At 41.5% G+C, this 24,604-nt stretch overlaps 4 protein-coding genes across 4 annotated transcripts; 1 reads left to right on the forward strand and 3 right to left on the reverse strand.

Moving 5' to 3' along the window:
* Positions 1-977: 977 nt before the first annotated feature.
* ndufa11 (NADH:ubiquinone oxidoreductase subunit A11) lies at positions 978-2,989 on the reverse strand. Its single transcript, XM_003978395.3, has 4 exons — positions 2,833-2,989; positions 2,528-2,620; positions 2,123-2,245; positions 978-1,191 (listed from the first exon to the last, which is right to left on the reverse strand). Exons 1-4 carry the CDS (start codon positions 2,909-2,911, stop codon positions 1,079-1,081), a joined length of 408 nt encoding a protein of 135 aa, XP_003978444.1. The 5' UTR covers positions 2,912-2,989; the 3' UTR covers positions 978-1,078.
* Positions 2,990-6,495: 3,506 nt separating this feature from the next.
* LOC101076461 (carnitine O-palmitoyltransferase 2, mitochondrial-like) lies at positions 6,496-13,111 on the reverse strand. Its single transcript, XM_003978403.3, has 5 exons — positions 12,752-13,111; positions 9,209-9,289; positions 9,023-9,129; positions 7,620-8,921; positions 6,496-7,089 (listed from the first exon to the last, which is right to left on the reverse strand). Exons 1-5 carry the CDS (start codon positions 12,937-12,939, stop codon positions 6,761-6,763), a joined length of 2,007 nt encoding a protein of 668 aa, XP_003978452.2. The 5' UTR covers positions 12,940-13,111; the 3' UTR covers positions 6,496-6,760.
* Positions 13,112-14,590: 1,479 nt separating this feature from the next.
* On the forward strand, positions 14,591-17,855 carry LOC101076236 (carnitine O-palmitoyltransferase 2, mitochondrial). Its single transcript, XM_011619715.2, has 5 exons — positions 14,591-14,921; positions 15,161-15,241; positions 15,339-15,445; positions 15,683-16,990; positions 17,236-17,855. The coding sequence occupies exons 1-5, from the start codon at positions 14,752-14,754 to the stop codon at positions 17,547-17,549; spliced, it is 1,980 nt and encodes a 659-aa protein (XP_011618017.1). The 5' UTR covers positions 14,591-14,751; the 3' UTR covers positions 17,550-17,855.
* On the reverse strand, positions 17,817-21,353 carry magoh (mago homolog, exon junction complex subunit). The gene is made up of 5 exons (XM_003978394.3): positions 21,146-21,353; positions 20,098-20,156; positions 18,865-18,975; positions 18,092-18,174; positions 17,817-18,020 (listed from the first exon to the last, which is right to left on the reverse strand). Exons 1-5 carry the CDS (start codon positions 21,234-21,236, stop codon positions 17,921-17,923), a joined length of 444 nt encoding a protein of 147 aa, XP_003978443.1. The 5' UTR covers positions 21,237-21,353; the 3' UTR covers positions 17,817-17,920.
* Between the last annotated feature and the right edge of the window lie 3,251 nt (positions 21,354-24,604).

Here is a 24,604-nt window from a genome sequence, read left to right on the forward strand (position 1 = left end):
CTAGGAGATTTGGGCCCAGAACACATTTCTGATCTTCTGCTATGTTATCAAACATCAACACGTGTAGCAGGATTAGAGGAGCCCAGCAGCAGCACCCATCAGCCGCTGGGCTCCCTGATAGTTGCTTCCTCTACCTCCCCTTCACTCTACTTCTCCTCTCCTTTACCCCTCTCCTCTCCTCTCCTCTCCTACCTATCCTATCTTCTACCTGTCCTCCCCCTTCTCCTCTCTCTTTACTCAGCCGGCCATCAGCAGGAGGGTCCCCCTACATGAGCCTGGTCCTGCTCAAGGTTTCTTCCTGTTAAAGGGGAGTTTTTCCTTGCCACTGTTGCTTGTCTGGGGTCAGGCCCTGGGATTCTGGAAAGCGCCTTGAAACAATTTTGATTGTTTAAGACGCTATATAAATAAAGATTGATTGATTGGAGGCTTTAAAGGGACGTTGTCCAGTGTGGACAGTTTTTTTCCCTGTATTATGGTTGATTTGATCTTTCTGGAGCTGCTCCACCTCAAATGTTTCATTTTAATGAGATGATTTATGACTGGAGCATGTTTGTGATGGAACCTCTCCATCAGTTTGACCAACAGGGCCCCAAACGTGCTGTGATTGGTGGCCGATTTCTTTAGACTTACACACGATGACACAGCGGGATGGATGACAAATGATGGCGTGTCCGCCAGTCCACCTGCAGAAGCTTCACATCCTCCTCCGGGCTTCCTCACACACCAACATACAGGAATCTTTCTACATGTAAACCTGATTCTGATCAAAGTTAACCAACATGAAATTCTGTTATTTTCTGCCTGCCTGTCCTCAGGTGAACCCTGGAGGTGGTGATAAAGGTCTTCTGGACTGAAAACTCAGGTTAACTGAACTTTTCACACAGATCTTCAGTGTACATAAATGTCTCACTGATTTTTCAACTGTTGTCTCATGCACCTGAACTAGACTTTGACCTGTCCTGTGTTCGCACCACGAGTTAGTAAACCACAAGATTTTTAGTTTATTTTTTTCTATTTTCAAAAAACATGTATTACATTAATTCTTTTTACAATGAACTTCATGTTACAGTGATCTTCCTTAAAGCTTCGGAGGTCCAGCGAGCCTCCAGCCCTCCATCTTGCCAACTTTAGTGAAGAACGCAAGTGTTCCCAGCCCGAGACATGCTGAGGTCCCCGTTAATGCACTGTGAGCTGCAAAAACAAAGTAGTTTTTAAATCAGAACATGGTGGTGCCACTCATTCCAATCCGATGTTTTTAAAACATTGAAGCATCTAAAGCTGCATCTTGAGATCATCCCAGTCTTTCCATGTTTACACCCTGACCCACTGCTGTGTCTTAGGAGCGTTGTGGAGGAATTTACGACCCTATCCTGGTTTGAGCTTCTACAACTCTTTGATCAACTGGGGTTGTTCTTATTTCTGCTCAATAAATACTCAGATACCTTCCAAATCACAATTAAAAGAGCAAAACACATGAATTAAAACTAAAACTAATTTTAAAAAAAACTAATTAAAACTAAAACTAAAATGGCGCTGTCCCAGGCGGCAGCCAGTAGTAGCAGCTCCCTTAGATGAGGTGGTGAGGGACAGGATGGTGTTGAAACTGCGGACAATCATGGAAAATCCCTCCCACCCACTCCATAACACAGTGGACAAACTGAGAAGCAGCTTCAGCAACAGACTCCTGCAGCCTCGCTGGTCTAAGGAACGGTACAGGAAGTCATTCCTGCCGTCCGCCATTAAACTCTATAATTCATCCCTCTCTGTCAGAGCTGAGCTCTCTTGACCGGACTTATGCATCAGCTCAGGTCCTAACCATTCAATAACAATAACTGTTTAATGTTTATGTTGTAATTTTATTTCTATTTTATTCTATATTTATATATATATATATATATATATATATATATATATATATATATATATATATAAAAAATCTTATTTGTATTTATTTATTCTGTTTCTATACTTTGTATAGGTTGCTACTACAATTCAATTTCCCTACGGGGATGAATAAAGTACATCTTAATCTTAATTCCTGCTCAATAAATATTCAAAGGGGGTTCAGAGGAACTGAAAATAAATGGGTTGAGAATTAGAGCACTTTATCAGAACTGCTTACTTTTGGCTCCCAGAAAGATCCCAGAAGCACAACCACCAACAAAATAACTAAGAGGATCGTCCGGGGTGTCACGCATCTGACTACTGAGGCAGGTTGCACAACCAAAGATGGCTCCAACGGCAGCTGGAAGAACACATTGGTACATGTATTAAAATGCTTTTTACTCCAGAGATGCAGTCGGTGTATCTGCGCCTTCATTAGAATTACCACATGTCAACTTCAAACCTTATTTCTTTTAGATTCACTTCTACCGTTTGGAAATCATTTTGCAAACAGATAATCATTTTAGTAACATGAGCTTGACAAGAATCATTTAAACACATCCAGCAACTGGAGAGAAGAGTCTGTCACTGCAACCTAAGCAACTGTGTGTCTGTGTGGTTAAGTAAAAAGCTGGAGGTTTACCCATGGTCACGGTTGAGTTTGTGGCCTTCTGCAGCGCTGCCATGACAGAGTCAGGCCGAAACGCCACTAGGTAATAAGCGGACCCCACCAAGCCTGACAAGGACACACAGACAACAGCAGAAAGATGCTTCACAAATGTTACTGTAATCACAGAAAACGTATGAGTAGAGTTGATTCAATGTGCTAACTTGTTCAATATCATTAGCATTGGGTGCAATCTTAGATTAGCTTTATATGGATTACAACTTCTTACCTAACAAAATGTCGGTATGTGACATGCACGGATAGCATATGTTAATATTTACCCAAAGCTGTGCCGAGCTTGGTAGATATCCATGTTTTCTCCACACAGTCCGTTCCGTCGGGTTTGTCCCAGTACCCCATAGCAACCTCAGCAAGGACGACAGGCTTCTTCTTCTACGCCCACTGTTTTCTTCTTCTACTGTCATTTTATGGCGGTTACAAACACTTTGTAGGCGCATTATCGCCAGCTTCTGGACTGGAGAGTGGAACTAAACCTTTCTAAAAAAAATGCCCTCAACTGCAACATCCTCTGAATTTACCCTCTGTAAATGTGTTAACCTATATTCTTTCTTTTAATTGTATCTCTGAGCTTGAATCACCTGGTTCTGGTTCACTGAACGCTGGAAGAGGACAGGTTCCACCATTTCCCTCAACCCACAATGTTCACAGTTTCCTGTTTCATGTTTCTGTACCATTAAAAATGTGCAATTAATCCCACTTGCCTAAATCTCATTTGTGATATGATGTCTTCTACCTTGTTGCTGTCTGTTTCTTTGTTGTCGTATGGCCTTCCCTCATTTCCCCTACATTCTTTTGTAAGTTATAAAACTGTGTACCTTTACTCTCTGTCCGAATGCTTCTCCATTTCCCTTAATCTCTGACTTGATTATAGTCTTATAATCAGGAGAGGAGAGGAGAGGAGAGGAGAGGAGAGGAGAGGAGAGGAGAGGAGAGGAGAGGAGAGGAGAGGAGAGGAGAGGAGAGGAGAGGAGAGGAGAGGAGAGGTAACCATTTCCCAGTGGGGTGACAGAGGCCTGTCAGGTGATCATGTTTCTGGACCCCAGCAGCCTAACAGCAGCGTAACTAAGATGTTAAAGTAGACAACCACCTAAGTATGATAATTTGTCTGTCTATGGTAGTAACTGGGAGTACGGAATTAGTGACAATAAGCTTTTTCAAAGAGGAAGATTTTAACCCTAATTTTAAAAGTAGAGATGGAGTCAGCCTCCCGTACCTGGACAGGGAGCTGGTTCCATAGCAGGGGGGCCTGGTAGCTAAATGCTCGGCCCCCCACTCTACCTCTAGAGACTCTGGGGACCACAAGTAGACCAGCATTCTGAGAGTAGAGCGGTCTATTGGGCTGGTAAGGTGTCACTTGCTCCTCCAGGTAGGATGGAGCTAGGCCTCTGAGGACCTTGGAGGTCAAAAGAAGGGTTTTAAAAATTATTCTAAATTTAACGGGCAACCAATGAAGAGATGCCAGTACAGGAGTAATGTGATCTCTTTTGTCAATACCTGTCAGAACTCTGGCAGCAGCATTTTGGATCAGCTGGAGGCTTCTTAAAGAGTTGTTTGGACACCCTGATAATAAAGAATTACAATAGTCCAGCCTGGAAGTAACAAATGCATGGACCAACTTTTCGACATCTTGCCGTGTCAGTAGTTTCCTGATCTTTGTGATGTTCCTCAGGTGAAAAAAGGCACTTCTAGAGACTATTTTGATGTGTGAGTTGAAGGAGAGATTTTGATAAAAAAGTTACTCCTAGATTCCTCACAGAGAGACTAGATGTTAATGAGATACCATCTAGAGCAGGGGTCGGCAACCCAAAATGTTGAAAGAGCCATATTGGACCAAAAAAAACAAGAAACAAATCTGTCTGGAGCCGCAAAAAATTAAAAGCCTTATAATGAAGGCAACACAGGCTGTAAGTGTCTATATTAGCTGTATTAGCCTACTTTCCAAATGGTAAATAGGCCACAAATACATAATGACCATTCATGATTGTAGCTACACCGGTCCAATGAAATAATGGCCACGCATCATACAGATGTCTTTTGAAAAGAACCCTACAAGTGACCTATCAAAGGAAACATACATAAAGAACAATACATTTTTAAGCCATTTCAACAATAACGAATTGAGACATTAAATGAAATTATGACCATTTTAAAAATGTAAAATAAATATTGACTGAATTTTTCAATTAACATGTCTCTCAGACAGTTACAATGATGAAATGTTTATTTTCCTGCCGCGCATCCTGGAGAGAATGACGCCCCATGTGACCACTCTGCTGTACGATGGTGCTTTAAGTTTAACTTCCATTATCGTGGGATGTTGAAAACTTTAAGAATGTTTGTCACGTTTTTCTCCTACAAAAATTATATTAAAACAATTTCCATTTTCATATTTTTGAAAAAGCTCCAGGGAGCCACTAGGGCGGCGCCAAAGAGCCGCATGCGGCTCCAGAGCCGCGGGTTGCCGACCCCTGATCTAGAGTGATCATGTGATCTAATCTATCCCTGAGAGGTTCAGGACCAAACACCATGACCTCAGTTTTTCCTGAATTATGGAGAAGGAAATTTGAAGACATCCAAGACTTTATGGCTGTTTCCGAAACCACACGCTCGTTCCCTATTCACTACTCACTACATGGGGGACATGGATTGAGTGAACTACATAGTGCACTCAATTTAAAGTTAGTATTCGGACAACGGCGTCATTTACGGCGCACGTAAAGTGACGTCATGGTTTCGCATAATAATTACGTACCAGTTGCCGGGAAAAGTGGCCAGGTCCATTTATTTATTTTATCCCATCAGCGGCCATTTTATGAAAATGCAATATTTTACCCTATAATTGACTTTATATAATAAAATGAAACATTAATGTCAATAATAATACAATAATAATTACTTATTACCTAAAATAATTAGTGTCCCTTGACATTTTCAAGCCAAGACGTGATGGCACATTCTCAAGTCATATTCTGCTGTAGTGAAAACATTTAATAAAGCAAATTTTCATCAAAAAATGGATCCAGAGCTACTTTTCATCTTTGTAAATATTCTTTTACTGAGATTCTGTCGCCTGGTGAGGAACAGACGATTCCGAAGAACAATTTTAAGTGAGGGGCAGGGGGGATCAGTAAAGAGTGAGTGATTTTTTTTTTTTACACATTTATGTGGTAATGTTTTAAGATGATCATATTTTGATTTAATGTCAAGCATCAGGTATTAGTGTTTAGAAATGTTTTTAACCAGTAAGGTTCCTTATTTAAAAGGAAGAGGTGAGAGTTTACAAGTTATTCTTCTTCTCTCTTAAATATGTTTTTGTATGTCTTATTGTAAATTGTTTTGTCTCATTTTTTTCTTTCATATTCAAAATAAACTCTTTATTCAATTCATTATACCTGTTTGTTTTAGACAGAACAGAATCAGGACTACAGAGAGCTGGGGCTGGGTTTTGTGGATTTCTGTTGGCACCACAGGTTCATAAATTGTTCAACTTCCTGTGTCAACCTGAACAATACACTGGACATGGGTGCTTTGCATCCATGTACCTTGCAGGTTGTCTCAGCCATTTGATATAGAATTCCTTTTAAAATGTCCGACTGGAAAAGAAAACTATGGAGTTCCTATGATTTTGCAAACTTTCACCAAATGCAGCTAAAGCTACATAGAATAGAATATAGAATAGAATTACTCATTCAGGTTGTGCTTAAAGATATTTTTCTGTCAGTGTCGAATTATAAAATTCTAAATGCTCTATTGAACATATATACTCAACAGTTACAGAATACAAAAGGACCTTATGTTGCAATGCAAATTGTGTTTACTCACAAAGATGAATCTTATATAAACAGAACTTTCTTGTTTAGTAATTTACGCAAAGTAAATATGAATTACAATTACATATAGCTCACACCAATTACCAAACTTGGTTAGGAGAAGAATGAGGACAAAGTACTTTATTAGTCATATTAAATACATTTTTTATGCTCGGATTACTTCACATAAGATACATATGATATAAACGCATAAGATATATAGGAATGATTCCATTGTTAAGAAGATGTCTCAGACCGAGGCAGCAGTCCAGAAATGGTGCTCCTAACATTTGGTTTCTTGGTACTTGGCTGTAGGGCATTTCAACAGTACTCTGGCAATGTCCTGGTATCACTGCACAACCAGGACTTGACAGTTTTCTTAGCTGATCGGCTTTCCTTCCAGGACATTGAAAATATCTGTTAAAGACTTGTGGACACACTGCTGAAATTCATGGCTATTTAGAGTTGGATAGCTGGTCACAATGGTACGACTTTCAGAGTCTCTAAAACCGTATCCAAGGCCAAACCCATCAGAGACTACGGGGGCAGCACCGCCAGTTCTTAATACACCACTGCTGAGTGTGGTGGAGGACAGAATGATGTGGTTTACTTTAGCATAAGATGGGTCTGTATACAGGCATGGAAGGGTCTGGCCTTTTGACATCGCCAGGTGTCGCAGAACATATAGGTGACAGCCAAATCCTTGACCTGGTATTAGAAATATAAGTGGTTAATCAAACATTTACAAACACCACTGCACTCAGTAGTACCACCAGCTATACTGTACAAAAATAGCTCTCTCTCTCTCTCTGTCTTTATACAGTATATCTATATACATATCTATGCATGGACAGACAGACAGACAGACAGACAGACAGACAGACAGACAGACAGACAGACAGAGTGCTAACCGAATCCCCAACTTACGAATGCTTCCCATATATGTGTGTGTGTATATATATAATATTTTATGCCAGATGACTGCTATGTCTTAGAGGTTTTTTGTACATTGAGCTGGCCAACTTGCTGTGTGCATGTATGTATGTATGTATGTATGTATGTATGTATGTATGTATGTATGTATGTATGTATGTATGTATGTATGTATGTATGTACACACATGTGTATACACACACACACACACATATATACATAAATATGTGTATATATACCTATGCGAGAGAGAGAGAGAGAGAGCGAGAGAGAGAGAGAGATTCAATGTGCAGAATATGACTTACCAGTTGCTGCTTCGTTTATTAGCTGCTTATGATATTTCGAGCATTCACTGAGCATGGCATTTAAGTGCTCCACGCTGTGCTGGCCTGGCTGGCAAACGAAGGCATGTGAGCATGTTTTTGTAGGAAGTGTAACTGGCCATATGTCCTCCAAACGGCCATGCCTGAATGCGGCTGTGCTACAGGACTCAGTTGTTGCCACTGTCTGACCATATTGCCTCAAGAAGCCCATCTGAAAGGCCAGTTGCATGATAGCATCTGGACTCACTTTCTTTTCTTTGAAGAATTTTCTTCCTCCTCTCTTAAAGTCAGTGACATGAACACTGAGGTTTGATGCAAGTACACCAGAGTTCTTTCTGGCCTTTGTGATAGCGTCCTCCATTTCAGTGTCCAGCTTGAACTGCAACCTCCGCACAACAGAGTCTGGATCCACAGCAGCAGTAGCCGAACCTGGGTGTACCAACGGCTGTTCTGTCGTGTCTTTATGGATCTCATTTACAAACCGAAGAACACTGACACCGTCACCCCAGGAGTGTTCAAAATTGACACCACTTTCGCCATTTTTGGTCAGAATTATGCTGAAGGATTTATCGTACCACCTGTTGCAGCCACCACCACTTAATACATTCTGTGTGATGTGAGTGATGTCTGTCAGAGTTTCATCATCCAAACACAGGCAAAAAAGCGCACTGTCAACAATGTGTAATTCCTCTGCATTTCCAGCAGCGATTAGCTTATTCCTGAGGTTTGCCCACACGTCTCTGTTTTCCGTGGTCAGAAACCCAAGAGGGAATGTGGGTTCTGTGGTTGAATCATCTAATATGTATTTCAAATTCGCATGGATCTCTGCAGGTTTCACCAAATTCCCATCCCTGTCCACAATATCAAACACATACATGTTTCCTTTCCTCATAACCAGGACGTGCCTCCCATTCTCATCAGTGAAGAGCTCATCTTGCCTAAGCCTGGGAATCCGGGTGGTATTGAAGAGGCGAGCATACTGAGACATATCCAGGGGGTAGGCATTCATCATAGAAGCGCCATACCAAGACAAGGAGGATGGGACCCAGCGGATAAATTTTTTAAAGCAGTTTGAATCACTCTTTCTGGGGCTAAGGTGGAAAACTTCTGGCTCAAGGAGCCCTGTTCGCAATGTTTTCAGAAAGCGTGCAGCAGAGCAAACTATATTGGTCGCCCGGACAAGCTGGTTGTTGTATTCTTTCTTTCGGTCAGAAGTGAAGATTATGAAGGCATTGGCAGTCACTAAGGAATCCCTTGAACAAAGATACTTTTCCAAAAAAGGTCCTACAAGGAAAATAAATCACCACATTGATCAGTAATAAATATATTTGATATTCTTACTTCCAATTAGGAAACATCAGAATGACCTGAGCCTGTCAAATCACCTGCGATGTAGCTTGTGTGCTTTTCATATTTGTCTTTTGCCACAAGTTCCTCATGCAGATCTCTCCCAACACCATTCAGGAAACTGTGTGAAATTTTTTCTGTTTGTCTGTGAATATACAATTAAACTAAAGAAGGTCATTAAGAGTACGTAAAAAAGTGAACTCCTTTATTTCATGTAATCTTACCTGAATTTGACATCATCCAACAGAGGTCTCTGAGCAGCTAAATATCTCCTAATGGTATCTTCCAATCTGGGTATCGGGAGCCTTAACAGTGAAAAAGAAGAGAAACTGATAGTGTATATTATGTTTTACCTCTCCAGGAAAGAAATCTTATCTTTAAAAGGCATTGTCAGTAAGGGAACGCCCAGCCACCCTGCGGAGGAAACTCATTTTAGGTCCTTGTGACCGTGATTTTGTCCTTTTGGTCAATACCCAAAGCTCGTGACCATAGGTGAGAGTAGGAGTGTAGACTGACCAGTAATTCAAGAGCTCTGTCTTGCAGCGAACCTCTGACTTCACCATGACAGTCTGGTACACCGACTACATAACTGCAGAAGCTCTATTGATCCACCTGTCAATCTCACGTTCCACCCTTACCTCACTCCTGAACAAGATACTAAGATACCTGAACTCCTCCACCTGAGACAGGACTTCTGCACCAACCGGGAGAGGGCAAACCACCCTTTTCCGGTCAAGAACCATGGCCTCAGATTTGTAGGAACTAATTCTCTTCCCAGCTGCTTTGCACTCAGCAACAAAGTACATGCTGGAGGTCCTGGACAACATCTGCAACAGAGCAACATCATCTGAAAAAGCAAGGATGAAATCCTATGGTTCCCAAACCGGACTTCCTCCAGCCCCCTGAGGTCATAAAGGTTATTAACAGAACCGGTGACAAAGGACAGCCCTGCCAGAGTCCAACATGGACTGGAAACAGGTTTGACTTTCTGCCGGCAATGCTAACCAAGCACCCGCTCTGGAGGTACAGAGACCAGACAGCCAATAACACACCGTGAATTGATTCATTTTCTGTCGTTTGCTATTTTGTGCGTCCAAGGTAGTTTTCTCTGTCAACTGGACTGGGTTTCTTCTCTTGAAGACGTTTCGCCTTCTATCCAGAAGGCTTCTTCAGTTCTGAAATCGCTGGGGAGAGAGCTTGAAAATATATAGCCCCTGTGGACCATTAGCATGCTAATGATCTGGGTGGTCACCTGAGAGTCGTTAGCAGGGTCGTTGGTAGGGTCGTTCACCTAGTTTCTGTTGAGGTGTCTCCCCTTTGTCTGCTGGATCACATGGTGATGAGTCACTGGGTCTCTTGGAATGGTGTGAATGTTTGTTTTGTTGTTGGAAGGAGTGGAGGACTGCATTGTATGTGGGTGACAGGAAGTGCCTCAGGCCACCACCTCTGTTTAAGGATGGTAAACAGAGGTGGTGGTAACACTTAACGGTGTTAACAGGATTTTTCCAGCCTCCTCTTTGGAGCCTCGATGTCAGGGGGGAGAAGGAGCAGGCAGAAAGGCCTTTCCACTTAGAAGGTCGATCAGCATTTATTGAAGATCGAAAAGGAGTCAGGATTACAGCAGCCAATGAGTCAAAAAATAAACAAAGATATCACAGAGCAAAAAACCTAGTTGGAAATCAAAACCAAAAAGTCAGCCAACTGGAACATAAGTCACTGCTGCACCACCTCTGGTCTCCGAGGTACCTGAACGCCACTGTACCTCTCCGGTCTTTGGATGATACCGAATGCTGTCTGCCAAATGCTAACATACAGGGTCTTAACTGTTAGCAATTTCAGAGTTTGAACTTTAGCATTGAATTTTTTTAACCCTTCAATTCCCTCTTTTAACCTGGACCTTGTCCTGTTCACATTCTAACGTCAGTTGACCATGGTGAAGGCCAATCCCTCAGGTGACTATCAGAATGGATGAGCTGTTTAGAGGTCAGCCGATGTGTTGTAATGATAGCCTGGCTACTCCAAGAGGTGACAACAACTTCACAAGCCTTCCGCCACAGTGCTTCCCCTGTGTTGACATCCTACAGCTCGCTCTCAGAGATCTTGACCTTGGTGTTAGATTCAGATGGCTCCTTTGTGATCATTTTTCTGCCAGTTGGTTGGGTGTGCGTACAGCAGTAGTTGTCACTCTGAATTTGGAAGGGTGGAGGTACCATGGCTCTTTTGGGAACACCATACAGCATTGTCAGTATTGTCAACACTAGTTGTCAAATCCCTCCTTGTTCCGTTGAGTGAAAGGTATCACTCTCAGCCCACAGATTATTTGTGCTGCTCTTCTTCTATCACAGAAGAAGGATGTGCACGAGTACTTCATTCACTAGTAAAGGCAAGACCATAATGTTATGACTTCTCCCTGGTGTTTTCCCTCTCCCCCTCCCTTCTGTTTGTTTGCCTGTCTCTTCCCTGTTTGTTTATTTCCAGCTCCGGGCAGTGCTGCTTCCCAGTTCACTCCCATTGTTCAAATCCCACACCTGCGACTCATCTGTGGTTAAACATCTTATCCCTTTCAACGATAAAAGACTGGTTTTCACTCCCATCATCGTTAATTCATTGTTCAACCCTCCAGAAACTCCTTTAGGATTTGCATTGTCGGTTATTCCTGTTTCCTGTTGCTTGTTTGCAGATCAACTCTGTTGCCTGATCCTGCTCATTTCGCCCAGCCTGTTTTGTCCACTTTGTGGAGTTCTTGTATCTTGTGTATAGCGGACGTCAAATGCCAAACTGTCAATAAGGACTAATTCCTTTTTCACCTAATTCAGTCCTGTGTGTCTGCCTTTGGGGTTCAGTTTGTGTCTGCCGATTATAACTGTAAAAATCTTTTTAACTAAAAAAAAAAAGGGATCAAAGGAAGAAACAGTCCAATACTTTGAAATAACTTTTGACTTCTATCAATTTTCTTGTTATTTCCTGAGCTCTGAATGAGTATGTTGTGGAGTGAGGGTGCAGAGAAGGTGCTCCACTTCTGTAAATGTAACATTCTCTCATGGGAAAACAAGGTCACAAACTTTTCCTGTGTTTGTTTAGAATGATGAAAATAAGATATGAAGCAAAACCAGTTGCTTGAAAGAAATGCCATATTAACAGTTCAGTGCTAAGTGCAAGATTAACAGGCAGGACGTTACAGGAGGCAAGGATTGTATTTATTACGTAGTTTAACATGGTTTAACTAATTGTTAGGTTACCGTTACGGCAATTACACCTGGACAGCAGAAGCTATTTAGGAATAACCAAAAATATGTACTTTATGAAATCTTTTTAAAACACTTATTTCCAGAAAAGTGGAGGTTAGCTATGGGCTATGACCTTTGCCACTCCTCCAGGGTGGCCCCCACCTCTCAGCCAAAGACAGCTGGGATGGGGTCTTGACCACCCCCGACCCAACTAGGCACCATTAAGTCAGCATAAAATCAGAAACAATCAGAAAGATGTTAAAAATAGTCTGTATATAATATGAAATCCTTACAGTACATGTTAATTATTAAATACTGAATGCATTTATCATCCCAACAGTTAGATATAGACCCGATTATTACTATAAAATGAAAAATGAAAAATCTCAATACCAGAATAAATATTTTAAAATTGAAACCATGAATTCTAAAAATAAGTCAGACAAACCAAAGCTAATTGACAAACAATTGAGCAATGATTCTCAATTATTTCAATTTACACTTAACGATCAAATAAAACATTCATGCATCACTTCATACCTGGGTAGACTCTTCTGGTAATGCGTCGTTGGTACGACACTTTGATGTAAATACTCCCCCAAAGAAGCATTTCTACTGCTGTATGTCCGTGTCTTAAAGGCCAGCGCAGCAATCCTTAAAAAACAAGGATTACCCAATATCCTCTTTGATGCAGCGCACTGCCAGAACGCCATTGACAGAATAGTCATGAAGTTTAGAAAATCTTCAATAGATGATGGCTGAAAAAACAAAAAATCGATTTATGTTTGTTATTTATCTAATATCTAATATCTAGTAGCTGTACTGTAATAGCATCTAGCATCTACTGCTAGCATCCTCTTCCCACTGAGGGAATTTGGTCAGTATCAGTGCTGGTGACATGTGCTTAGGGAAGAAAAAGCTGCTCCGAACTTGTGACAACACCAAAACAAATAAACAAATAACCTTAACCAGAAAAACCGTCATTTCACAAAACAACCAACAGGCTACTATGATAAGGCAGTTAAAAGACAGGGGTAACTGACACATACTACTGCAGATAATTACAAATATAATAATTGTATGTATGTTGTCAACATTTATTGCAAACCTACACTGGAATAACACTTAACTATATCATTACTGATAATGGAGCAAGACAGATCATGGAGTCATATTGATCTTTCAGTCATATTGAGGTTATTTGTATTCAAGCAAAAGGACCCACATGGAAAATGTGAACACACATCAATTTTCTTTGTAACCCTGTAAACCCTGATGCTTAGTTGAAATAAATATTTCCAGACACTGCCAGTTTTGTGTGTACACAAATGCCACCTTAAGTGTATCCTAAGGCAATGAAATGGAAAGATTTTAGTTTAACTAATTTTTAGTGCAAACCAAGAGATCCTCCAGGCTATGCAATTTAAAACGGTTAGAGCTTAAATTCTAACAGAACACAAGATTGAGACTTTGTACCACAGACAGGAAATTACATTTTTTTCCCACTCCAATTCCCTCCAACAAGATGAAAACCAGTTTTAATGTGTCTACTATATTATCAGACAAGCTTTGTTTTCATAGGAATGAAAGGAAAAGCTTTTCTCTTCGTAGGTAAATATAACCAGCAGAATTACTCTGCAACAGGCTGTCTCAGCCAGCAGTATCACCTTAGCAACAGAGACGGCGACATGGTGGAGTTGGTGTTGGCGTGGTGATGTTGCGTTGCCCATTTGGTGTCCTCTTGCACCCTTGCCAAAATGCCGTTTGGCACTGTGTGTGGTTGCAGGTGGCCTTTGTTGTGGAGCCAAGTGCCCTGCAGAGGGCTTTCTGGATGTTGGCTGCATCCTCACAGCAGGTCGGTTTTGTCCATTTACTTCCTCTCTCTGTTGCATCTTACGCTGTGCTCCTGTCTTTTTTATTTTTTAAATTTTATTTTCTTATATCAGTTGAAAGCAGTCACACGTCTGTTTCTGTTAAAGGGGAGTTTTTCCTTGCCACTGTTGCTTGTTGGAGGTCAGGCCCTGGGATTCTGTGTGCCTAGAAACAATTTTGATTGTAACAGATGCTATATAATTGTTGATTGATTGATTTCTAATTTTTCTGCCCAATGTGATGGCTCAGGAACCTGCCCCCCCCCCCCCCCCCCCCTTACTTGTTTCATGTTTTTGAAACACCTTTTCACCTTTTATGTATGAATGGCACATAATAAACAAATGACAAAAAGTTAATAAGGATATTACAAACACATTTTCGAAAGATTATTTTTCAGCACCTCAAGAGTTGATCGAAATCGTTTCTTTTTATAAAACTTTCTTAGAATTTTGAATTACGCTCCCAAATTCGCAATCCTTCCGCCTGGGGGCAGTGCTGTGCTGTGTTGACTGCAAGAGGAAGTCGGAGACGAAGAATTATTTCTGTTTCGACACTTAGCAAAGGTCGATTAGAGTCCGTCGGAAACATTGAAAATACTTTCAGCAGTTAAACAGTTGTAAATATCGGCATTAAAATCCGATTAAACTACCTTGTCGCTATCTAAAATCATGTTTAATTTGCTATCATGGCGTTGCGTTGTTGCGCCGTGGAAACGCGGAATTTTACAAAGAGCTGCTGCTGCGGACGTTTGTCAACGTTCCAGGAAAAACGCGTCTTCAATCGAATATTTGCACCAAAGTGCGGTTCCAACGATGCATTACCAGAAGAGTTTACCCAGGTTAGATGTGGCTGTGTCTGATGACCTTACACTATAATGTGTGATTGGGTTTAAGTGGAAGTTTTAATTACAGACTTGGTTCTGATTGACATGTCAGAGGTCGTAAATGAAGCAAAAAAGAACCCTTAAGATTCAGGGTTTGTAGGACAACTGGTCATTTTCCTGTTCCAGAGCTGAAACTTAGTCGACCTCTCTAAGACAGGTGGAACATTTTCTCATCAGTCCATCTTTTTATTCAGATTACCGGTACCCAAATTGGAGGATACTATAAGGAGGTATTTAGCTGCCCAGAGTCCGCTTTTAGAAGGAGACCAGTTCAGGTGAGTTTTCTCAGTCAACTCTAAAGTAACGGCCTTTTTGACATCTTTCTGCCAGTTGTTCAAATCTACGCTGTCCTTTCTTTATGTCCATTGTCAGATCAACCGAAAAAGTTTCACAAGAATTTCTGAATGGCGTGGGAAGCCAGCTGAATAAGGAGCTGGTGGCTCAAGACCTTAAGAATAAGCACACCAGTTACATCTCAGGTGAAGTTTGAACTACATGATAGTTTGTGGCTGTTGCTAAAGCCTCCAGCAAGGGGTTCTTTCCCATAATACTGGCATACACTCCATCTGTTCATCTCCTGGTAACCATCATTTAGTCTTAGTCATGAGCTCTGATCCTATATATACTCTGTGTGTGTGTGCGTACGTACATATATATATATATATATATGTGTGTATGTTTATTTTACTGTACTGAATAAGCTCTTTTTCTTTCAGGGCCATGGTTTGATATGTATCTTTCAGCACGTGACCCAGTAGTGCTGAATTTTAATCCTTTCATGACTTTTACGCCTGATCCCAATGCGGAGTACAATGACCAGTTAGTGCGGGCGACCAATATGGTGTGTTCCGCTGTACGCTTTACGAAAACATTACGTGCTGGACTCCTGGAACCAGAGGTTTTCCATCTCAACCCTGCAAAGAGTGACACGGACCACTTCAAAAAATTCATTCGCTGGGTCCCATCGTCCTTATCTTGGTACGGCGCTTACATGATGAATGCCTACCCCTTGGATATGTCGCAGTACTTCCGCCTTTTCAATTCAACTCGCATTCCCAGGAGCGGGAAAGATGAGCTCTTCACTGATGAGAGAGGCCGACATGTACTTGTTATTAGAAATGGAAACATGTACGTATTTGATGTTGTAGACAGAGATGGGAGTATGGTGAGGCCTGCAGAGATCCAGGCACACTTAAAGTACATTTTAGCCGACCCAACACCAGTGCCCAGGTTCCCTCTTGGTTTCCTGACCACAGAGAACAGAGACGTGTGGGCCGACCTAAGGGAGAAGTTACGAGCTGCTGGAAATGCAGAGAACTTGAAAATGATTGATTGTGCTCTTTTTTGTCTCTGTCTCGATGAAGAGAACCTAAAGGATCATATTCATACCTCCCATAACATGTTGCATGGCAACGGGTACAACCGCTGGTTTGATAAGTCCTTCAGCATCATCCTGAGCAAAGATGGACAGGCGGCCATCAACTTTGAACATTCGTGGGGTGATGGCGTAGCTGTGCTTCGCTTCCAGAACGAGGTCTTCAAAGACACAACCAAACATCCAGTAGTGCACCCAGGCCCCACCGCCGCCACTGATGTGGATTCAGCCTCTGCTGTCTCCAGGCTGCAGTTTAACCTGGATGCTGAGCTAGAGAACGGAATCCAAACAGCCAAGGAGAAATTTGAAAGTGCCGTATCAAGACTCACTATACATGCCATGGAATTCAAGAAAGGTGGTAAAGAAAGGCTGAAGAAGAACAAGTTAAGTCCAGATGCTATGGTCCAGCTGGCCTTTCAGATGGGTTTTTTGAGGCAGTACGGGCAAACGGTGGCCACATACGAGTCCTGCAGCACAGCGGCTTTTAAACATGGCCGCACGGAGACTGTCCGACCAGCCACAGTGCACACTAAAAAATGTTCACACGCCTTTGTTTGTCAGCCAAGACAACACAGTGTGGAGCAGCTGAAGGCGTTGCTACATCAGTGCTCCAGTTATCATGGACAGTTGACGAAGGAGGCAGCTATGGGTGAGACAATTTTACTTTTAGGAGTTGTCAAATTCTAACTATGTAAATGTATCATGTTGTGCACAGAACCCTAGTGGAGTCAGCTGGACGGTTGAAAGACAAGGGGCCATATTTCACCTCTCACCTGAGAGCCTCTGAAAGGCCTTTCAGATCTCCTTTCTTTCAGCAGTCCAGAGCCCTGTTTATCTCAAACTACAGATGTGTCCAGTCGCCACGAGGTCATGACCATGTCCTTCTGTCAACAGGTCAGGGATTTGATCGTCACCTGTTTGCCCTGAGGTACCTGGCTGGCTCTGAGGGCCGGGCCCTGCCCCACCTCTACACAGACCCAGCCTATGCAGCCATTAACCACAACATCCTCTCTACAAGTACCCTCACCAGTCCAGCTGTGAACCTTGGTGGTTTTGCCCCCGTAGTGCCTGATGGCTTTGGTATTGGATATGGTATCCATGACGACTGGATTGGCTGCAACGTATCCAGCTACCCAAGTCGTAACGCCCATGAATTCCTGGAGTGTGTCTACAAGTCTTTGGATGATATTTATTCTGTCTTGGAATGAAAGACTTCAAATCAAGAAACAACTTAAAACACTGATAAAACTTCTAAAACATGGTCTTGTTAACAATTAGCTGTGATGTTTTTGATAATGGCCACACGTATAAAAGTGCGAGCTGCGGTCTGACGCTGGTCATTCTATGACATGGGAATGTGTACTTTAATCTGAGCATTAAATTGTCACTATGGTGCTGCTCTTTCAGGTGCTGTAGTAAGGAAATGATTATGGTTTAAGTAGACTTTACCTAAAACTGTAAATAATCAAAGTAGACCTTTTTTCAGTTTTTATTCCAAATAAAATAAATTCAACAAAAGCAAATGTCCATAAAAATGCAAAACTCCAAAGACATCAGCTACAGTAGAGAAGAGGACCCCTTAGATTGGCTTGATCTTGAAGTGCAGACTAATGAGACTGAAGACGAGACATTTCAGATCCTGCACCAGGTAGTAGAAGACACGCAGGCCTTCAGGGTCCCTGAAGAGCACAAGAGGATGGTCTCAGGAGTCTAACCTTGGGTCTCTTTTACAACTGAAATCAACACTTACTTGGACTGGTTGACATCAATGAGGGAACCGATTTTCGAAGTTGTGAACGAGATGTGTTCATCTCCAATGACGATCTCCAGCTCCTGCAGAGGTGGGGAAAGAGGGTTAACCTTTTCTCAATACGCAGACCTGCCTCTGGATTGTATCAAGCACCGTATTCCAAGACATTCTTCCACATGGTTGTCTCTTCTGTCTAACCAGAAGGATTCCTGGACGTCTATCTAGAGAGGGGCTGCGTGACTGGGGGACATTACACCCCAGTCACGCTGATAAGCCGCTTGAGTTTTTTCAGCGAAAACGTGCCGAATATTGGCAACAATCATCTATCTATATTTCTTTCTTTTTTTGTTTTCTTTAATGTTAATAAGGATACAATGTTATGCAGAGGTGTATTTATAACAATTTCATAGTTCAATTTCACTAATTATAGTCACGGCGGGGGGTGGGGCGCAAAATGTTTTTCTTCTTCCTAGGGGGGGCGTAACAGAAAATAATTGAGAAGCACTGCCTTAAACCAATCAATCTACGTCACTTCACTTGACCAACTGGGTTGTAAACTAAACTTCAAGATTTACTTTATTCATCCCCGTAGGGAAATTGAATACCTGCTTCAACCTGCTGAGTCAGGAAGACAATAAAAAGGAAATAAAAAGAAACACCTAAACTGATAAGGCTTTTCTGTGCTGCTATAGATACCCTGCTGTTCTGAGGGGAGCCTTCTAAAGGCACACTGATAAAAGCACCCCTTCGTCCTGCTGGAGACGGACACCAACCTGTCTGCCGACCCTGTCGGGAGGGGGCCACAGCGCATCATCTTCCTTGGTGATCTCACTGTCGTCGATGATCCTCTTCAGCTCTTCCATCACACTTTTGTGGACATATGCCTGAGCAGTGTCAAAGATAGTCATTCAGACCTTTATTAACTATTGAGAGGACCAAGTCACATGACCAAGAGGGTTAGCACCCAGATCACAATTTAGTTAAACAAGTCACAGGCTGTTTCCAAAACCACCCCCTATACCCTACATAGTGCACTCAAGAGTGTGGACGCCATTTTGAAATAGTGTCCGAATTGTTAGTGAGCATCGCTGTACCCTATGTAGTGCACTCAATTTATCCCACAATGCACTGCGAAAAGTAGTGTACAAGCGAGCACCCTAACTCGGAAAATGTATCCCATCAGCCTTTACGGTGTGCGTGATACTGTAAAGGCTGATGGGATACATTTTTTAAGGTAATTTCTACTGTGCAGTTTGGTATATGAAATTTTTGGAAATAAATATGATCATCTTAAAATATGACAACATAAATGTGTAAAAATAAAAAAATCAATCAATCTTTACTGATCCCCCCACCCCTCACTTAAAATTGTTCTTCGGAATCGTCTGTTCCTCACCAGGCGACAGAATCTCAGTAAAAGAATATTTACAAAGATGAAAAGTAGCTCTGGATCCATTTTTTGATGAAAAATTGCTTTCTTAAATGTTTTCACGACAGCAGAATATGACTTGAGAATGTACCATCACGTCTTGGCTTGAAAATGTCAAGGGACACTAATTATTTTAGGTAATAAGTAATTATTATGGTATTATTATTGACATTAATATTTCATTTTATTATATAAAGTCAATTATAGGGTAAAATATTGCATTTTCATAAAATGGCCGCTGATGGGATAAAATAATTAAATGGACCTGGCCACTTTTCCCGGCGACCGGTTCGTAATTTTTATGCGACACCATGACGTCACTTTACATGCGCCGTAAATGACGCTGTTGTCCGAATACTAACATTAAATTGAGTGCACTATGTAGCTCACTCAATCCATGTCCCCCATGTAGTGAGTAGTGAATAGGGAACGAGTGTGTGGTTTCGGAAAAAGCCACAGATTAGCCCTCGCTCTGCATCAGCTGACAGCAATGCAAGTTAACCACGGGAATTCAATGTAATAATTTAATGCACACCATTTCCCCCACCTTTACAGAAAAACATAAATGAAGAATTACCTCCTTTCGGATCATCACGTCATTCTTGTAGTTGCTGTTGTTGGCATACCTCAGTTTCCCTGCATGGAGAAGAGTAGCATCAACTTCAGCCATCTCCACACATAAAGCTACGGCAGCTTTTCATGCATCCCGCTTCTGTTACGCTAATTAACCAAATTCATAATATTATGACAATAATTATTTTTATAACCATGTTCAAAAAGCAGGCAAAATCATTTTCTGTGTGCCCATTTGCATCTGGGTAAGAATATTAGGATAACTTCATCATATTTAAGTTCTTAGCAAGTTGCAAATGGACAGATTCAATCCGGAGCAAAGAGGGAAAAGTCTGCTCCTCTAGCATGAAATGATTTTAACAGTGATTCACATTCGTCAATGTTTGTCTGAAAAATGACAAGGGACTTGTAAATTGTGACTGTGGAGAAATAGGAGCACATATATAATACATAACATACACAATGCACGTGTGTTGCTGTCCAGTAAAATGTTCCAGTGTCTTAAGGCCAGCATTTGGAAATGGTGAATAAATTATTAATAACTGATTGTGTTTACTGCACAAGTTACACTTAAAAGTCAGCTTTACGGCCTCGACAGAAATGAGTTTTCTACATCAGCCTGACTTGGTTCCATTGTTCCCTTCTCGTGTACAGGAAAAAGTGGATTTACTTTCAAGGAATGAGGCTGGCAGGTCTACACAGACCCAACATTTGAGCGCAAAACACTGCAGGAATTCCCTGAACCGCTGACCCTTAAGGGAAATCACACATTTGATTCTACGTCGAATTGTTTTTACGACAATAAATACCACTTGTCGACCATCATAGAAACACGCGGTAGTGGTTGATCCCGTTAACGCATTATGTATATATATGTATACACACACGTGTTTATACGCACATATATATATACACACACACACGTGTATACGTTTGTGTGTATGAATATGAACATACATACATGTGTAAGTGCTGAGCTCCGGTAACAAATAGTCAATAAATGGAATCAAGCTAATGCTAAAGGTTCAGGCGATAGGCCGGATACAACTTACCGTCAGGTCTAAATTCAAATTCCAGGAACTCGTGTCCAAATTTCCCCTTATGACCAACATAATATCTCAAATAAAAGTCACTTGTTGACATTGTTAAGTTCAAAGAACACGCTGATTTAATATTGCCGCTATGGCTACTACTGCCGTTGTTACCGCCGCTTCTTCTTCTTCTTCTTCTTCTTCTTAACGGCGGATGGCATCCAGCTTGTAGATGCAATACCGCCAACTTCTGGACTGGAGTGCGAAGCAGCTTTCTCTAATGTCTAAACCCTACTCCTTAGCCCTGTTAACTCTAAAAAAAATAAAAAAAATTATACTAAAAGCGACATCATCCGATTTCCTCCTCAACAATTCCACGAGATTACGCTGTACTTTATTTCTTTTTAAGTGTTTCTTTTAGCGCTTCTGTTTCTTCTTCTTCCTTCCTGTTTAATGGCGGTGGGCAATGTTCGGGTGCACTACCGCCACCGGTGAGGATGGGCACCCAGGATAGAACTCTGCACAAGGTACTGGTAAAAATAAAAAAATCAGAACAAAACCAAACAAATATAACCCAAACCAGTATATATTCTCTCTGTTAATTTATTTCCTGTCATAAACTTCAGCACAATTCTAACGCCTCACTCTACGCCCGCTCCTCAGTACATCCCTCATCCAACTGTACTCTTTGTTTATTAAGCTCCTGGATCATCTTCTCTGTACTTTGAATTTTCTAGAGTGCACTGAGGCATGCTCCACTGACTTTCCTCCAGTCACACCCACACCCCTTGTGTTTCCCTATTTTATTCAACGTGTTATTTAATCCTGTGTGTCCACATCGGAGTTGGGTGATCACCACCTCCTCCCTCCTGTCTCTCCATGCATCATATCGTGTGGGTTCTTTGATGCCTCTGTATATATCTGCACACAACTATAATAACCATCAATGTGTGCTTGAGCCAGTTGTGAACTGAGAACACGGTTCCTGTCTTTCCTATATGCTATTAATGAGAGGTCTCCTACAGCATCAGGAGGTAACCAGGGTTGGAAACCAAGGGTGTTGTTGGACCGATGTGTAGTCGATGTAGTTGAAGGTGCCTTTTCTGTCACTGTCCATCCAAAACTCTTTACTTTCCTCCTCTCTTTGGTTGCTCCTGCTGCCACCGCATCTTCTTCTTCTTTTGTTATTAGGTAGTTGTCACACCAGATGATGGTGTATTACCGCCAGCAACAGGACTGGAGTGTGGATGAAGCGACTGCACAAACAAGGCAAACTGAATACCTAATATTGAAATGCAATGTTCAATAATTCTTAATAAAGAAAACATGTGGTTTCTCTGTGTAATCTATTATTTCAGTTTAGTGTAGTTTCATTTAGTTTATTTCAAACATGTAAAAAGCAAAAAGATAATCCTGGACTAATAGACAACCCCAGACTACAGTTAAGACACTGCCATAACAAATAAAACCCTCCTCAATACTTATGAATCCATGTAAATGTCATCAATAGACAGTTTAATGCCGTTAGTATCCAACACCTGGGGGATGCCACAGGTCATATCTAAACATGCTTTCTGTCAGATAAATAACTCATTATCCTTTCCAATGTTTTCCCCCTGATGCCATTCTGATTTATTTTTGAGTATTGTGGTTTATTGTGTCAAAAGCATTTTTAGGTCTGTGAATAGCTCCACCATGGGCTCTTTTTGCTCAACCTAATGGTTTAATGCCATTATTGTTGTTCAGTGAGTAGTTTGAGCATTGAGTGTTTCCATGAACTTGTCCAGAGAGTTATTGAAATGCTTTTCATGACCCATCTGTAGTTTGTCTGTTCATCAGTCAGACTGCTCCTCAGCTTACCTGGATCAGGGGTTTGCTCTACAAGATCAGGTCAAACAATAACAATGAATTTGTTGAAGTTTTTTAGCACTTTATGTCATATTTTTCAGAGTGATTGATAATACATTAAGATAACTTGTTTACTACAGTTCACTTAACTACACTTTTGATTATAATATCTATTCCTACCCCACATATAGTCTTCTCTCATCACATATGGGGGAAGGCAGGTCCATCCCTGGATGAGCTTTGTCTGCACTGGGTCTCAAACCAACAACCTTCCACTTCTCAGCCCAGTTCCTAACAGACTGAGCCGCTGTCGCCTGCGCTAACTTTCTTTTAGTAGTTGACTTATTTTTGTTTTTTTGATCTACTGACACAATGGGGTTGGGTAGTGGCCACGTGTGAATGGCCTCTTCTCCACATGGGGATGTTTGTCAAAACTGTATTGTAAACAGGTGAGAGGTCATGTCCCAGAGCCCCACCTCTCTTTAATGATGGTCTTTCCAGTTTGACATAGATGGCTTCTTTCACTCCTCTCTCAAACTATCTATCCTGCCTGGCCAAAACCTGTACATCACTGTCCTCAAACAAGTGTCCTTTGTACTACAGATGCAGGTGAATGACTAAGTCCTGGCCTGAGGAGTTGGCTCTTCAATGTGTGCCATGTACTTGAGGAGCGGTTGTTTTGTCTCCCCAATGTGCAGGTCTTGGCGTTCGTCGTTACACTGGACTGCAGACACTACGTTGTTCTGTTTGTGTCTCGGTGTTTTGTCCTTTCGGTGGACAAGCTTCTGCCTCAGGGTATTGGAGGGATTGAAGTGCATCACGATGTTGCGTTTGTTGAAGATCCTCCTGATCTTCTCAGAAAGCCCTGCAACATATGGAATGACAATGTTGTTCCCTTTTCGGCCGATTCAACTCTGTCTCCTCTGGGTTTCCTAGAGGGTCTAGACTAGAGGTAGATTCGTGGTGTTGTCTGCATCTAAGGTTAAAGCATAAATGGTTCCTGTAGTCTGCATGTTTTCTTGAAGTTCTTTCATACTCCTGCACCAGTCGAAGGGTGTTCATCCCATTGTACATGGCAATATGTCTGTGAAGAATCTACTGATGCTGCATCAATATTAAGTATATTTTACTGTAGTATAATCACTCTGTTATACAATCACACATAACATCACATGAGGGGTTGGGTGAGCCTTTGTTCTAAGGGGGGTCACAACTCATCTAGACTCCTCTACAGCAGATGGCAGTAATGTATTTAAACATCAGTTTCCATCAGTTGCCAGGTAGATGTAATGCGAGATTCCACAATATAGTCCTGGATCAAGGGTCAAAGATCCTTTAGATTCTTTGGTCATATTTGCTCTTTGACACACACGATTTCCTGTGAGGCATACGTCTTTGGTCCTTTAGGCTGTTGTTGTTGTTTTGGAAAGTCTGTATGTATATATTTCTGTTTTGGTTTAATTTTTGAAAGTAAAGATGTCATCTCTTCAATAAATGTCTTTTATACAGCTATGGAGAAAGTGTAAAAATAATTTTGATTTGACTGTTATTTGTAGTATGAACCATGTGGAAAATATTTGGAAAGATCACCTCATTTGTTATCAGCACTATTTTTCAGACTTAAGATCTCAT

This window comes from Takifugu rubripes, chromosome 20, assembly GCF_901000725.2.
Source record: "Takifugu rubripes chromosome 20, fTakRub1.2, whole genome shotgun sequence".
NCBI lineage: Eukaryota > Metazoa > Chordata > Actinopteri > Tetraodontiformes > Tetraodontidae > Takifugu > Takifugu rubripes.

Excerpts from the sequence above, each read along its gene's own strand:
- ndufa11 (XM_003978395.3), bottom strand. The coding sequence starts at position 2,911 with ATGGGGTACTGGGACAAACCCGACGGAACGGACTGTGTGGAGAAAACA. Across the intron at positions 2,621-2,832 it reads CAAGCTCGGCACAGCTTTGG|GCTTGGTGGGGTCCGCTTAT; the intron begins GTAAATATTAAC and ends TGTCCTTGTCAG. Across the intron at positions 2,246-2,527 it reads AAACTCAACCGTGACCATGG|CTGCCGTTGGAGCCATCTTT; the intron begins GTAAACCTCCAG and ends GTGTTCTTCCAG.
- LOC101076461 (XM_003978403.3), bottom strand. The coding sequence starts at position 12,939 with ATGACTATTCTGTCAATGGCGTTCTGGCAGTGCGCTGCATCAAAGAGG. Across the intron at positions 9,130-9,208 it reads TTGGATGATGTCAAATTCAG|ACAAACAGAAAAAATTTCAC; the intron begins GTAAGATTACAT and ends GTATATTCACAG. Across the intron at positions 8,922-9,022 it reads GCACACAAGCTACATCGCAG|GACCTTTTTTGGAAAAGTAT; the intron begins GTGATTTGACAG and ends TTTTCCTTGTAG.
- LOC101076236 (XM_011619715.2), top strand. The coding sequence starts at position 14,752 with ATGTTTAATTTGCTATCATGGCGTTGCGTTGTTGCGCCGTGGAAACGC. Across the intron at positions 14,922-15,160 it reads TACCAGAAGAGTTTACCCAG|ATTACCGGTACCCAAATTGG; the intron begins GTTAGATGTGGC and ends CTTTTTATTCAG. Across the intron at positions 15,242-15,338 it reads TTAGAAGGAGACCAGTTCAG|ATCAACCGAAAAAGTTTCAC; the intron begins GTGAGTTTTCTC and ends GTCCATTGTCAG.
- magoh (XM_003978394.3), bottom strand. The coding sequence starts at position 21,236 with ATGTCAACAAGTGACTTTTATTTGAGATATTATGTTGGTCATAAGGGG. Across the intron at positions 20,157-21,145 it reads ATTTGAATTTAGACCTGACG|GGAAACTGAGGTATGCCAAC; the intron begins GTAAGTTGTATC and ends TTCTCCATGCAG. Across the intron at positions 18,976-20,097 it reads ACGTGATGATCCGAAAGGAG|GCATATGTCCACAAAAGTGT; the intron begins GTAATTCTTCAT and ends GACACTGCTCAG.